The following is a 14,040-nucleotide window of genomic DNA, read 5'->3' as shown; positions in this document are numbered from 1 at the left end:
GGTTACTATACACACCCAAGGATTACAGAACAGTCACCTTAGGTCTCCCAAAAACAGGACAAAGTACCTTTAATATTGAATTCAAAGAATGGAGAGAAAGTAATCACCAATTTGGCAGGGAGTCTCTTGTCTCTTTGTAGGGTGTCCCACACCTGTCTAGCAGAGATCATGAACTCCTCAAACCCAGCCTTGGGGGAGAGAGAGTAGAGCAAAGGACTGTAGCCCATCACCGCATCATGGAAACAGGCCACTCGGTCGATCTCTGTGTCATTCTCTCCAGCCGAGATGGAGGCCAGGTCCACAAACACTTTCACGTCACTCATATCTGTTCAATGTAAATAAACAGTAAAAGAAGAGACTTTCAACTTAGATTAAGTCCCCTTTGAATGCCAAACTCAACCATAATTGCTGAATGGCCAACCATAATGGCTGAAATGGACAGTGGTGTTGGACCGTGTTGTTGGATAACAGTGTTGGCCAGTGTCTTACTACAGAGTTGGTCCTGGACCCAGCTGACCAGAGTATGGCTGTCTAGGAACACCTCTAGACATGCAGTGTGCTGCGGGGTGACCATAAGCAGCTGCTGCTTGGCACGGATGAGGTCATCACTGAGTGACCCCAGGACCCTCATCTTGAACGAGTCGTCCTCCTGTATGTTAAATGACACAATTAATTACAAAGTATAGAACTGTTATAGAATAGAGAAAATCAGACAAGATAATGTAGTATACACCTTCTGGCAGAAATTGCAATCATAAACATTAACAACACTATTTCATATTAACAACACCATTATGAAACCTCTATGATAAAGTGACTGCTTTATTACCAGTTGGGTGAGACTGTGGATCTTACTGAAGTCTCCTCTAAGATCCATCCTCTCAGCGATCCTCAGGACTGCACTGGCCGAGGCTACTGCCTGATGGACCTGACGATACTCCTGGATCTGGCCCAGCCTGACCTCCACCCAGCCTTGTTCCAGTTCCTGGTACCCCTGCAGCCTCCCAGACATCAGCCCCAGCTCCCTCCTCATCTGAAACCCCTCTCCCTGGTCCCCTGATGCATTCAGTGCCTGGTCGATCTCCTCAAAGGTGGCAAGCGACATAGCGATCCTAAGGCCTAGCTGACAGAAGCCACTCAACCGGGGTTTCCATATGATGTCACAGACCTGTGTAAGGGTCATTGGTACAGGGATAGGTCTAGTAAGGTCTTCATTGGCTACCTCTAAAGACCCGTCCACCCAGGAGCGAAGCAGCAGGTTACTGTCACCCAGCTCGTGCATCTCCCTGGCCATCTCCAGAACCCCTTGGCTAGCGCTGTACCACAGAACCAGCCCTGGGGGTGTCTGCTGCTCATCCCCCTTCTTCATACAGCAGGGCTGGACCACCACCAGCTTGTTCAGGCTCACTGTTTGGAAGTCAGCTCTGTGTTGGTCTTCCAGAGTGGAGATCTCTGGAGCTGGTGAAAAGAGATAAACATGTTGAATCATACTGTACTACATCATAGCTGAGAGAATACCTTAGCTTACCTTACCAACCATTCTCTCTCTGATTACTTTTTTTTTGATGACTTACTGCATCTCTGTGTCTTTGCATCTGTACAGTATCTTATTACATTCTATTGCTGAGACATTTAGTTTCTCACCTGTGATGTTCTCTGAGACCTTGCCCATCATCTTGATGAGTGTGTCCATGTGCTCTCGTTGCTGGTAGAAGGCCTGGAGGTCTTTCTCTCTTTGAGCTAGGATCACCTCAGCATCAGCAGGAACATTCTCCAGCTTAGCAGGCCTCTTATCTGTGGAAGACCAGACCAGCTGTCATGCACTGATTTGTTTCACCTGTCCTTGTGCTTGTCTTCACCCCGCTCCAGGTGTTGCCCATCTTCCCCAATATCCCGTAGGTACTTATACCTGTGTTTTCTGTCTGTCTGTGCCAGTTTGTTTTGTTTGTTCAAACCTACAAGCGCTTTCCCCTTGCTCCTGCTATAGTCCCTGTTTTCTAGTTTCCCAGTTTTGACCATTCCTGACCCTTACTGCCATCCTGTACCTTTGCCCCACTACTCTGGAATACCGACCTCTGCCTGACCTGACCATGAGCCCGCCTTCTGTCCTGTACCTTACACCCTCTATGGATTATTGACCCCTGCCTGCCTTGACATGCTGTTTTGCCTTGTTTTTTCAACACATACTGGGTCATACTTTAAAACATGATACCAGCAGGAGAGCATGCCAGGTGGAACAAAGTGGAAAAAAAACTTAGCACCTGCAGAACTCGACTCAGAGATCATTCTGTGATGTTTGCACATAATTTTCATTCACAGAGAATTTTTTTAGGTAACACGTTGAGAACATTGAACTTAATCCATTACCATCATCTAAGTCTGTGTATTGAGAGATATGATGGCACTTACACTGGCGGTAGATCTGTTTGAACTGCTCTCTGTGTTTCAGGGTGGTCTGAAGATGTCCCACAGGTACATGACCCAGACACAGAGCCTCTACCAGGGAGGCCAGGGCACTCCGACAGCCTCCGATCACCTCACCAGCTTCAGCATCCACCTGGATCACTTTCCAGTCCCCTGGAAAAGAGTCAGGTATCTGTAAGTATAAACATCAGCTACCTGCATAAACATTCAAATCAGGATCTCTAAAAATAAGGGTAAAACTCCATCACACTCCATCACAAGGCCTACATAAGGCTGTCATAATCTTTAAAAGTAACTTCCTCACCATTTTAGATAAGCATGCTCCGTTCAAAAAATGCAGAACTAAGAACAGATATAGCCCTTGGTTCACTCCAGACCTGACTGCCCTCGACCAGCACAAAAACATCCTGTGGCGGACTGCAATAGCATCGAACAGTCCCCGCGATATGCAACTGTTCAGGGAAGTCAGGAACCAATACACGCAGTCAGTCAGGAAAGCTAAGGCCAGCTTCTTCAGGCAGAAGTTTGCATCCTGTAGCTCCAACTCCAAAAGGTTCTGGGACACTGTGAAGTCCATGGAGAACAAGAGCACCTCCTCCCAGCTGCCCGCTGCACTGAGGCTAGGTAACACAGTCACCACCGATAAATCCATGATTATCGAAAACTTCAACAAGCATTTCTCAACGGCTGGCCATGCCTTCCGCCTGGCTACTCCAACCTCGGCCAACAGCTCCGCCCCCCCCCCCCGCAGCTACTCGCCCAAGCCTCACCAGCTTCTCCTTTACCCAAATCCAGATAGCAGATGTTCTGAAAGAGCTGCAAAACCTGGACCCGTACAAATCAGCTGGGCTTGACAATCTGGACCCTCTATTTCTGAAACTATCCGCCGCCATTGTCGCAACCCCTATTACCAGCCTGTTCAACCTCTCTTTCATTTCGTCTGAGATCCCCAAGGACTGGAAAGCTGCCGCAGTCATCCCCCTCTTCAAAGGGGGAGACACCCTGGACCCAAACTGTTACAGGCCTATATCCATCCTGCCCTGCCTATCTAAGGTCTTCGAAAGCCAAGTCAACAAACAGGTCACTGACCATCTCGAATCCCACCGTACTTTCTCCGCTGTGCAATCTGGTTTCCGAGCCGGTCACGGGTGCACCTCAGCCACGCTCAAGGTACTAAACGATATCATAACCGCCATCGATAAAAGACAGTACTGTGCAGCCGTCTTCATCGACCTTGCCAAGGCTTTCGACTCGGTCAATCACCATATTCTTATCGGCAGACTCAGTAGCCTCGGTTTTTCAGATGACTGCCTTGCCTGGTTCACCAATTACTTTGCAGACAGAGTTCAGTGTGTCAAATCGGAGGGCATGCTGTCCGGTCCTCTGGAAGTCTCTATGGGGGTGCCACAGGGTTCAATCCTCGGGCCGACTCTTTTTCTGTATATATCAATGATGTTGCTCTTGCTGCGGGCGATTCCCTGATCCACCTCTACGCAGACGACACCATTCTATATACTTCCGGCCCGTCCTTGGACACTGTGCTATCTAACCTCCAAACGAGCTTCAATGCCATACAACACTCCTTCCGTGGCCTCCAACTGCTCTTAAACGCTAGTAAAACCAAATGCATGCTTTTCAACCGTTCGCTGCCTGTACCCGCACGCCTGACCAGCATCACCACCCTGGATGGTTCCAACCTTGAATATGTGGACATCTATAAGTACCTAGGTGTCTGGCTAGACTGTAAACTCTCCTTCCAGACTCATATCAAACATCTCCAATCGAAAATCAAATCAAGAGTCGGCTTTCTATTCCGCAACAAAGCCTCCTTCACTCACGCCGCCAAACTTACCCTAGTAAAACTGACTATCCTACCGATCCTCGACTTCGGCGATGTCATCTACAAAATTGCTTCCAACACTCTACTCAGCAAACTGGATGCAGTTTATCACAGTGCCATCCGTTTTGTCACTAAAGCACCTTATACCACCCACCATTGCGACTTGTACGCTCTAGTCGGCTGGCCCTCGCTACATATTCGTCGCCAGACCCACTGGCTCCAGGTCATCTACAAGTCCATGCTAGGTAAAGCTCCGCCTTATCTCAGTTCACTGGTCACGATGGCAACACCCATCCGTAGCACGCGCTCCAGCAGGTGTATCTCACTGATCATCCCTAAAGCCAACACCTCATTTGGCCGCCTTTCGTTCCAGTTCTCTGCTGCCTGTGACTGGAACGAATTGCAAAAATCGCTGAAATTGGAGACTTTTATCTCCCTGACCAACTTCAAACATCTGCTATCTGAGCAGCTAACCGATCGCTGCAGCTGTACATAGTCTATCGGCAAATAGCCCACCCATTTTTACCTACCTCATCCCCATACTGTTTTTATTTATTTACTTTTCTGCTCTTTTGCACACCAATATCTCTACCTGTACATGACCATCTGATCATTTATCACGCCAGTGTTAATCTGCAAAATTGTAATTATTCGCCTACCTCATGCCTTTTGCACACAATGTATATAGACTCCCCTTCTTTTTTTTTTCCTACTGTGTTATTGACTTGTTAATTGTTTACTCCATGTGTAACTCTGTGTTGTCTGCTCACACTGCTATGCTTTATGTTGGCCAGGTCGCAGTTGCAAATGAGAACTTGTTCTCAACTAGCCTACCTGGTTAAATAAAGGTGAAATAAATAAAAATAAATAAAAAAACACTAAGATATGTAAGCAATTGGCATATATAAACCATGGTACATATCAATAGATAAGATTACACTAGTGGACATATTGTAACTATGACTATTCAGACTGATTGATTGAGACATGAGGTGTACCATGAGACAGGAGGTGGTTGAGGGAAGACTGGGGGTCCAGCAGGTGACCAACAGGGTCGTTCTCAAACCGGGCCGCTGACTCAACCACGATGGAAGACAGGACAGAGGGGGGGAGCACCTTAGACAGGGGGTACAGCATTCGCATAAGGTCCCCCTCTTTCCCATCCTGAAAATTAGAAATAACTCATCAATAACAATCATGATTATGATCACACTCACTCACTTATTCTCTCACTCAATTTCTGGCTCACTCATTCACTCACTCACTAGTAATGATAATTCCAGACAGCTTTTGTAAAGATGGATGCCACTAACCTGACAGATGTTCTTGATGGCAGAGCGACACAGTTCCTGAAAGCAGGCCTTTATGGTGGCATGGCTCTTCCCTATAGCTTCCACTGATGTCTCAAGGCAGCACACCACCACCTTGTCCATATCACTGGCCTGTGGAGCAAAGAGAAAATGATTGACCTCAGGGGGATATAGGGCTGGGTTATTTATACTATGTGGGGGGGAGTATATATTTGTAATTTTCTTTGTATTCTACCACAAAAGGACATGTTTGACTTTCAGAATAATATATTGGTCAAGCTCAGACAATTAAATCCCATAGTTATTGCATTATCCTAACAGGCTTGATAATAGGGTGGAAATTTGGAGTCTAAATAATCAATAGCTTTGTGGGTGATTGAGATTACGCTAGAATAATTGAATATATTTTAACATTTTAAAATGTGATACATTTTCTATATAATTTAGCCTAACAGGGTGGAAATGTATGAGTGAGACAAACAGACTAGCATCATGAAACATGGAAAAATAGATGAAACCGAGTGTTTATATTTACTTAGCTTTGCACCATTGTTTTCCCACCAAACAAATTATGACACTTCCTGAATGTGCTGTCATTGTGGGAAGAGGCTGTTTTCTAAGGATAATTACTACAAACTAACTGGGTGGAAAGTGTAATCAGGGACACAGAAAATGTTAAATACAATAATAAACATTTTTTTAACTAGGACTATAAAATAGTAGAGGTGGGACAAAGTCACAATTATTTGAGTCACAAGATCCAAGTCGAGTCCCAAGTAGATCGGGTCAAGACTCGAGTCAAGTCCAAGTTTTCAAGTCAAGTAAAGTAAACATTTTTTTTTACATGCAAGGACTTGTTCAACTACAAATCTTTGTCTATTTATTGAGGCTACCAGACAGCCATTTTCATTATTTTGTCTACAATACATTTTGACTAACCTATGTAATTGTAAAATATGAACCTTGTAACAGTCATTAGGGCATGAAATCAGCAGAAGGCAGGTAGATTTATTTACGGGTCTTGGTGATCCATTGGTGAAAGAGCCAAATCATACAAAATATATAAGTAGATTGGGAAAGGGGGATACCTAGTCAGTTGTACAACTGAATGCATCCAACTGAAATGTGTCTTCGGCATTTAACCCAACCCCTCTGAATCAGAGAGGTGCGAGGGGCTGCCATAATCGACATCCACGTCTTCGGAGCCCAGGGAACAGTGGGTTAACTGCCTTGCTCAGGGGCAAAATGACAGATTTTTACCTTGTCAGCTCGGGGATTTGATCCAGCAACCTTTCAGTTACTGGATCAACGCTCTAACCACTAGGCTACCTGCCGCCCGTTTTAGGTGCATAATCCCATAGTTATTGCATTATTGTCCACAGGGTGGACAATAGGGATAATGTGGAGGACCAAATATACACAGGCAATAGCCCAAATGAAATAGGGCAGGTTAAGCCTGCTACAGAGACTACCTGTAGGGACACAGGTAGAGGGCAAGACTGTACAGCCTGGTTCCCCTTGAGAAACCAAATGGAATCTGTCTAACAGGAGCTCAAACAGGTAGCCTACATAATATAAGCACTTGGCCCCCAGGACCATACAATTACCCAATTAGGAACTACAACCAATAAACTGGTTCTTCAATGTAAAAGGGAATTTCCACATTCATTGTTACATTAGTACATTCGTCTTAATCAGACTTAATGATTATTCATGATATTTCAACACCATGATAGAACAATAATTTTAGCTTATTTTAGCTTATTCAACATTCTGACTCCAAACCATGGAGTGCAGGCCACGTAGCCTATTTCTAAAAGCCGTCTGCATTGGCTGTGCTGCACTTACACCGTAACACCATCCATACGGTGCCTCCGACCACATTTTCGAATCAAGCATACATTGGCTCATAGGACACACGAAACTCTGTGTGTGAGGGTCATTGGTACAGGGATAGATCTAGCAAGGTCTACATTGGCTACCTCTAAAGACCCGTCCACCCAGGAGCGAAACCATACATTGAATTAAACAGATCTTCTACCTCATGAGTCTTGTGAACATTCATGTGCACAATAAACATTGCGCCCACTCTGAGGGTAAGAAATGGTTTGCCAAACTGAAAATGTATGGTATTTTTTAATTTAACCATTATTTATTTAACTAGGCAAGTCAGTTAAGAACAAATTCTTACTTACAATGACGACAGATTGTAAGATTTTAACAGCTCTGGGATTCGATCGAGCAACCTTTCGGTTACTGGCCCAACGCTCTAACCACTAGATTACCTGCTGCCCCAATGGTAGGGCTATCAAACAGAAATGTCTAGGTGTTGCAATAAACGGGATGGAATTATGAAACGCTAGCAATTATTGTATTATTAGATGAATACAGATTTACCACACAGGGCCTTTAAACGTGTGAAAGCAAGAGCAAACATTTCAACAGGAGAAAAAAAGCTCTCTCCGCTGGCGGGAGCGTTGGGAGCGCAAGTGAAGAGCTGTGCCCTATGGTGCATCTTCGCCACAGTAATAACTCATTTTAACAGCAAATTCCAAATACAAACTTCATAAGTAAATTATACATTTCAAGCAATTGTTACATACCAAAATACCAGTAGGCCTATGCTAGTAATTGTTGCCCCATTGCTGATGAGCTTGTAAAGTAAACAGTTAATATTCCTGATCACCAATTCTTTTTAGAGCTGCATATTTATTCATTATGGCAATCCTCTCTTCCTATAATTTGATGTTTGCGCTGCACCCGATCCTTGTGCTGTACAGCAAATCAGCAATTGTTCGCTAGCTCACCATCTGACCTGTATTGATTGACAGTTTGTTGGTCCAATCAGAGTGCCGAGTGTGCATTTCACCACCAAATCTGTTGCACCTTTCTTTGCAATGGAGATACTGCGGCTACACTCTCTGGCTGCATGGAGAGTAATCTGCGTAAACTTCCGGGTTGGAGCGAGCGGGGCTGTTTACTTAACCTTATATTGTTAGACGGGGATTTTTCTTCACATCGATCTTTAATGTGACTTGAACCCATAAACCTCAAGTAGATACGGTGGATATCGTTGACCCGGTTATTTAATTTATTGAATGTGCTCCAATTTGGATGAATGCCAACTTCCGGGTTGGAGCGAGCGGTCGCATCTGCACTCGGTCCGCAGGTAGTATTACATTTCATTACATTTCATTATAGTACAACGGTTTGATTTGTCTAATCTTAGCAATTTTTCTTCTTAGCTAGCTACATAGCCGTCTTTGTATCATAGATAATTGCGTAATTATCGTATTTCGTCGTCCTAACGCAGTCTACACCGCCCTGCAGCTAGCTAGCTAGCTAACGTCTACCGTTAGCTAGTCCACCGTCTACCGATTAGCAGCACAACTTACACTCAACTGAACGACTTGATTAGTGTAGTGTTAGCTAGCTACATAGTTGTCTTTGCTGTCTTCGTATCCAAGATAATTGTGTAGTTTAGAGTGTGTAGTTTTAGAGTGATTATCTTAATTTACCGAGGTTAGCTAGCCAGCTATTCGTCGTCGTTAACGTAACAGAACTTCCGCACTCAACAATCCGGTCGCATTTCGCTTCGCTCCACAGGTAGTATCACATTTTTCATTTCATTACAGTACAACGGCTTGATTTGTTTGATCGTAGCTAGCTACATAGCTAGCTACATAGCCGTCTTTGTATCAAAGATAATTGTGTAGTCTTGAGCGATTTCCTAGGTTAGCTAGCCAGCTATTGTCGTTCTTTTAACACAACGTAACGTAAATCAACACTGCTAGCTAGCCAGCTAGCCCCGAATAGCAGCACAGTAGCACAGTAGAAACCATTACACTCAACGGAACGACTTGATTAGTGTAGTGTCAACAACGCAGACACTGCCAGCTAGCCTACAAAGTCAACAACGCAGCCACTGCCAGCTAGCCTACTTCAGCAGTACTGTATCATTTTAATCATTTTAGTCAATAAGATTCTTGCTACGTAAGCTTAACTTTCTGAACATTCGAGACGTGTAGTCCACTTGTCATTCCAATCTGCTTTGCATTAGCGTAGCCTCTTCTGTAGCCTGTCAACTATGTGTCTGTCTATCCCTGTTCTCTCCTCTCTGCACAGACCATACAAACGCTCCACACCGCGTGGCCGCGGCCACCCTAATCTGGTCCCAGCGCGCACGACCCACGTGGAGTTCCAGGTCTCCGGTAGCCTCTGGAACTGCCGATCTGCGGCCAACAAGGCAGAGTTCATCTCAGCCTATGCCTCCCTCCAGTCCCTCGACTTCTTGGCACTGACGGAAACATGGATCACCACAGATAACACTGCTACTCCTACTGCTCTCTCTTCGTCCGCCCACGTGTTCTCGCACACCCCGAGAGCTTCTGGTCAGCGGGGTGGTGGCACCGGGATCCTCATCTCTCCCAAGTGGTCATTCTCTCTTTCTCCCCTTACCCATCTGTCTCTCGCCTCCTTTGAATTCCATGCTGTCACAGTTACCAGCCCTTTCAAGCTTAACATCCTTATCATTTATCGCCCTCCAGGTTCCTCGGAGAGTTCATCAATGAGCTTGATGCCTTGATAAGCTCCTTTCCTGAGGACGGCTCACCTCTCACAGTTCTGGGCGACTTTAACCTCCCCACGTCTACCTTTGACTCATTCCTCTCTGCCTCCTTCTTTCCACTCCTCTCCTCTTTTGACCTCACCCTCTCACCTTCCCCCTACTCACAAGGCAGGCAATACGCTCAACCTCATCTTTACTAGATGCTGTTCTTCCACTAACCTCATTGCAACTCCCCTCCAAGTCTCCGACCACTACCTTGTATCCTTTTCCCTCTCGCTCTCATCCAACACTTCCCACACTGCCCCTACTCGGATGGTATCGCGCCGTCCCAACCTTCTCTCTCTCCCCCCCGCTACTCTCTCCTCTTCCATCCTATCATCTCTTCCCTCTGCTCAAACCTTCTCCAACCTATCTCCTGATTCTGCCTCCTCAACCCTCCTCTCCTCCCTTTCTGCATCCTTTGACTCTCTATGTCCCCTATCCTCCAGGCCGGCTCGGTCCTCCCCTCCCGCTCCGTGGCTCGACGACTCATTGCGAGCTCACAGAACAGGGCTCCGGGCAGCCGAGCGGAAATGGAGGAAAACTCGCCTCCCTGCGGACCTGGCATCCTTTCACTCCCTCCTCTCTACATTTTCCTCCTCTGTCTCTGCTGCTAAAGCCACTTTCTACCACTCTAAATTCCAAGCATCTGCCTCTAACCCTAGGAAGCTCTTTGCCACCTTCTCCTCCCTCCTGAATCCTCCTCCCCCTCCCCCTCCTCCCTCTCTGCAGATGACTTCGTCAACCATTTTGAAAAGAAGGTCGACGACATCCGATCCTCGTTTGCTAAGTCAAACGACACCGCTGGTTCTGCTCACACTGCCCTACCCTGTGCTCTGACCTCTTTCTCCCCCTCTCTCCAGATGAAATCTCGCGTCTTGTGACGGCCGGCCGCCCAACAACCTGCCCGCTTGACCCTATCCCCTCCTCTCTTCTCCAGACCATTTCCGGAGACCTTCTCCCTTACCTCACCTCGCTCATCAACTCATCCCTGACCGCTGGCTACGTCCCTTCCGTCTTCAAGAGAGCGAGAGTTGCACCCCTTCTGAAAAAACCTACACTCGATCCCTCCGATGTCAACAACTACAGACCAGTATCCCTTCTTTCTTTTCTCTCCAAAACTCTTGAACATGCCGTCCTTGGCCAGCTCTCCCGCTATCTCTCTCAGAATGACCTTCTTGATCCAAATCAGTCAGGTTTCAAGACTAGTCATTCAACTGAGACTGCTCTTCTCTGTATCACGGAGGCGCTCCGCACTGCTAAAGCTAACTCTCTCTCCTCTGCTCTCATCCTTCTAGACCTATCGGCTGCCTTCGATACTGTGAACCATCAGATCCTCCTCTCCACCCTCTCCGAGTTGGGCATCTCCGGCGCGGCCCACGCTTGGATTGCGTCCTACCTGACAGGTCGCTCCTACCAGGTGGCGTGGCGAGAATCTGTCTCCTCACCACGTGCTCTCACCACTGGTGTCCCCCAGGGCTCTGTTCTAGGCCCTCTCCTATTCTCGCTGTACACCAAGTCACTTGGCTCTGTCATAACCTCACATGGTCTCTCCTATCATTGCTATGCAGACGACACACAATTAATCTTCTCCTTTCCTCCTTCTGATGACCAGGTGGCGAATCGCATCTCTGCATGTCTGGCAGACATATCAGTGTGGATGACGGATCACCACCTCAAGCTGAACCTCGGCAAGACGGAGCTGCTCTTCCTCCCGGGGAAGGACTGCCCGTTCCATGATCTCGCCATCACGGTTGACAACTCCATTGTGTCCTCCTCCCAGAGCGCTAAGAACCTTGGCGTGATCCTGGACAACACCCTGTCGTTCTCAACTAACATCAAGGCGGTGGCCCGTTCCTGTAGGTTCATGCTCTACAACATCCGCAGAGTACGACCCTGCCTCACACAGGAAGCGGCGCAGGTCCTAATCCAGGCACTCGTCATCTCCCGTCTGGATTACTGCAACTCGCTGTTGGCTGGGCTCCCTGCCTGTGCCATTAAACCCTACAACTCATCCAGAACGCCGCAGCCCGTCTGGTGTTCAACCTTCCCAAGTTCTCTCACCTCACCCCGCTCCTCCGCTCTCTCCACTGGCTTCCAGTTGAAGCTCGCATCCGCTACAAGACCATGGTGCTTGCCTACGGAGCTGTGAGGGGAACGGCACCTCAGTACCTCCAGGCTCTGATCAGGCCCTACACCCAAACAAGGGCACTGCGTTCATCCACCTCTGGCCTGCTCGCCTCCCTACCACTGAGGAAGTACAGTTCCCGCTCAGCCCAGTCAAAACTGTTCGCTGCTCTGGCCCCCAATGGTGGAACAAACTCCCTCACGACGCCAGGACAGCGGAGTCAATCACCACCTTCCGGAGACACCTGAAACCCCACCTCTTTAAGGAATACCTAGGATAGGATAAAGTAATCCTTCTCACCCCCCTTAAAAGATTTAGATGCACTACTGTTCCACTGGATGTCATAAGGCGAATGCACCAATTTGTAAGTCGCTCTGGATAAGAGCGTCTGCTAAATGACTTAAATGTAAATGTAAACTCTGTGCCACAAAATGAGTGTCAAAAAATGTCAAAGTCATCGGTCTCAAGTCGAGTCCCGAGTCTTGTTGCTCCAAGTCTCAAGTTATTTTATGTTATATCAAGTCATCAAATTTGTGACTCGAGTCCAAGAATTTTGGACTCTAAAATACTCTAAAATAATGAAAGATTTGAAACAAATTATAGCATATAATTTTCGTAGAAGTTGACAAATAACACCAGGGGACATTTTCAAAATGCATAAAATTCCCTTTCAAGATCCATATTTGTGAGATGTTAAGGTAAAGGACACCTGATCTTATATTTAAAGCCTTTTAGAATCTACATTTTACATGAAATAAGAAGTGATATTTCCTGGGGACAGAAAAGGCACCGCATAGTAGGAATGACACAGCCGGTTTCCCTGACACAGATTGAGCCTAATCCTAGACTAAAAATAATGCTCAATAAAGAACATTGAATGTGCTAGTTAGTCCAGGACTATGCTTGATTTGTGTCTGAGTGAATCTGACCAATTGTGTCTAGCAAATCAAATCTCAAAACTCTCCTAGGTTTCCTGAATGTATGACCTGGTCTGTAGGCTGGTACACTCACCCTAGAGATCCTCTTCCTCAGGTCTCTGTCCAGGCTGGACATCCACTGGGCTGACACACTCTGCAGAGAGCATTCTACCCTCAGGAAGGCATCCCACATCTACCAACACAAGGTGAACATACACATACAAACAGGTTTATAATTAACAGAAAACGGTGTACGTCTGGGAACAAATATTGTCTGCTAAGGTCTTGTATGTCTGCTAGTTTGGCTACAGTACCTCTATTTCTTTGGGGTAGCTGAGGGATTTGGACTGAGCGCCTTGTTTCAGGAGATCATTGTAGAGAAGATTGTCTCTCCACTGGCTGAGATGTTGCAGCACGTCCCCAAGCTTGTCAGATAGCTGGAACTGCTCAGGTCTCTTCTCCTCACCATCCGGAGTCTGGGAAGGAACACACACACCATTTGGTGTACTATTGGAGTTCAAAGAACAACAGCGACGGCTTCCCGGATGGAGCAGCGGTCTAAGGCATCACTACAGACCCAGGTTTGATCCCGGGCTGTGTCGCAGCCGGCAGTGACCGAGAGACCCATGAGGCAACGCACAATTGGCCCAGCCTTGTCTGGGTCTGGGTTAGCCGCATTGCACTCTAGCGACTCCTGTGGCAGGCCGGGCGCATGCACGCTGACAAAGTCGCTAATTGTACGGTGTTTCCTCCGACACATTGGTGCGGATGGCTTCCGGGTTAAGCGAGCAGTGTGTCAAGAAGCAGTACGGCTT

The 14,040-nt window shown here is 46.8% G+C and overlaps 1 protein-coding gene across 6 annotated transcripts in view; it reads right to left on the bottom strand.

Annotated features, from left to right (window-relative positions):
• The window catches only part of rnf213b (ring finger protein 213b), a 79,830-nt gene that overhangs the window by 60,437 nt on the left and 5,353 nt on the right, over positions 1-14,040 (bottom strand). For all 6 annotated transcript variants that reach the window (XM_065012687.1, XM_065012686.1, XM_065012682.1 and 3 more), the window contains 9 exons: positions 13,540-13,701; positions 13,320-13,418; positions 5,578-5,706; positions 5,263-5,428; positions 2,410-2,577; positions 1,645-1,794; positions 830-1,458; positions 490-649; positions 108-325 (listed from right to left, as the gene is read on the bottom strand). In XM_065012687.1, the coding sequence (XP_064868759.1) occupies positions 108-325; positions 490-649; positions 830-1,458; positions 1,645-1,794; positions 2,410-2,577; positions 5,263-5,428; positions 5,578-5,706; positions 13,320-13,418; positions 13,540-13,701 (1,881 nt within the window). The remainder of the gene's footprint in view (positions 1-107; positions 326-489; positions 650-829; positions 1,459-1,644; positions 1,795-2,409; positions 2,578-5,262; positions 5,429-5,577; positions 5,707-13,319; positions 13,419-13,539; positions 13,702-14,040) is intronic.

The sequence above is a fragment of the Oncorhynchus nerka genome, linkage group LG28 (assembly GCF_034236695.1).
Source record: "Oncorhynchus nerka isolate Pitt River linkage group LG28, Oner_Uvic_2.0, whole genome shotgun sequence".
Classification (NCBI taxonomy): domain Eukaryota; kingdom Metazoa; phylum Chordata; class Actinopteri; order Salmoniformes; family Salmonidae; genus Oncorhynchus; species Oncorhynchus nerka.
Note: the sequence above shows the minus strand (reverse complement) of the source record. Positions and strands in the feature narration are given on the sequence as shown.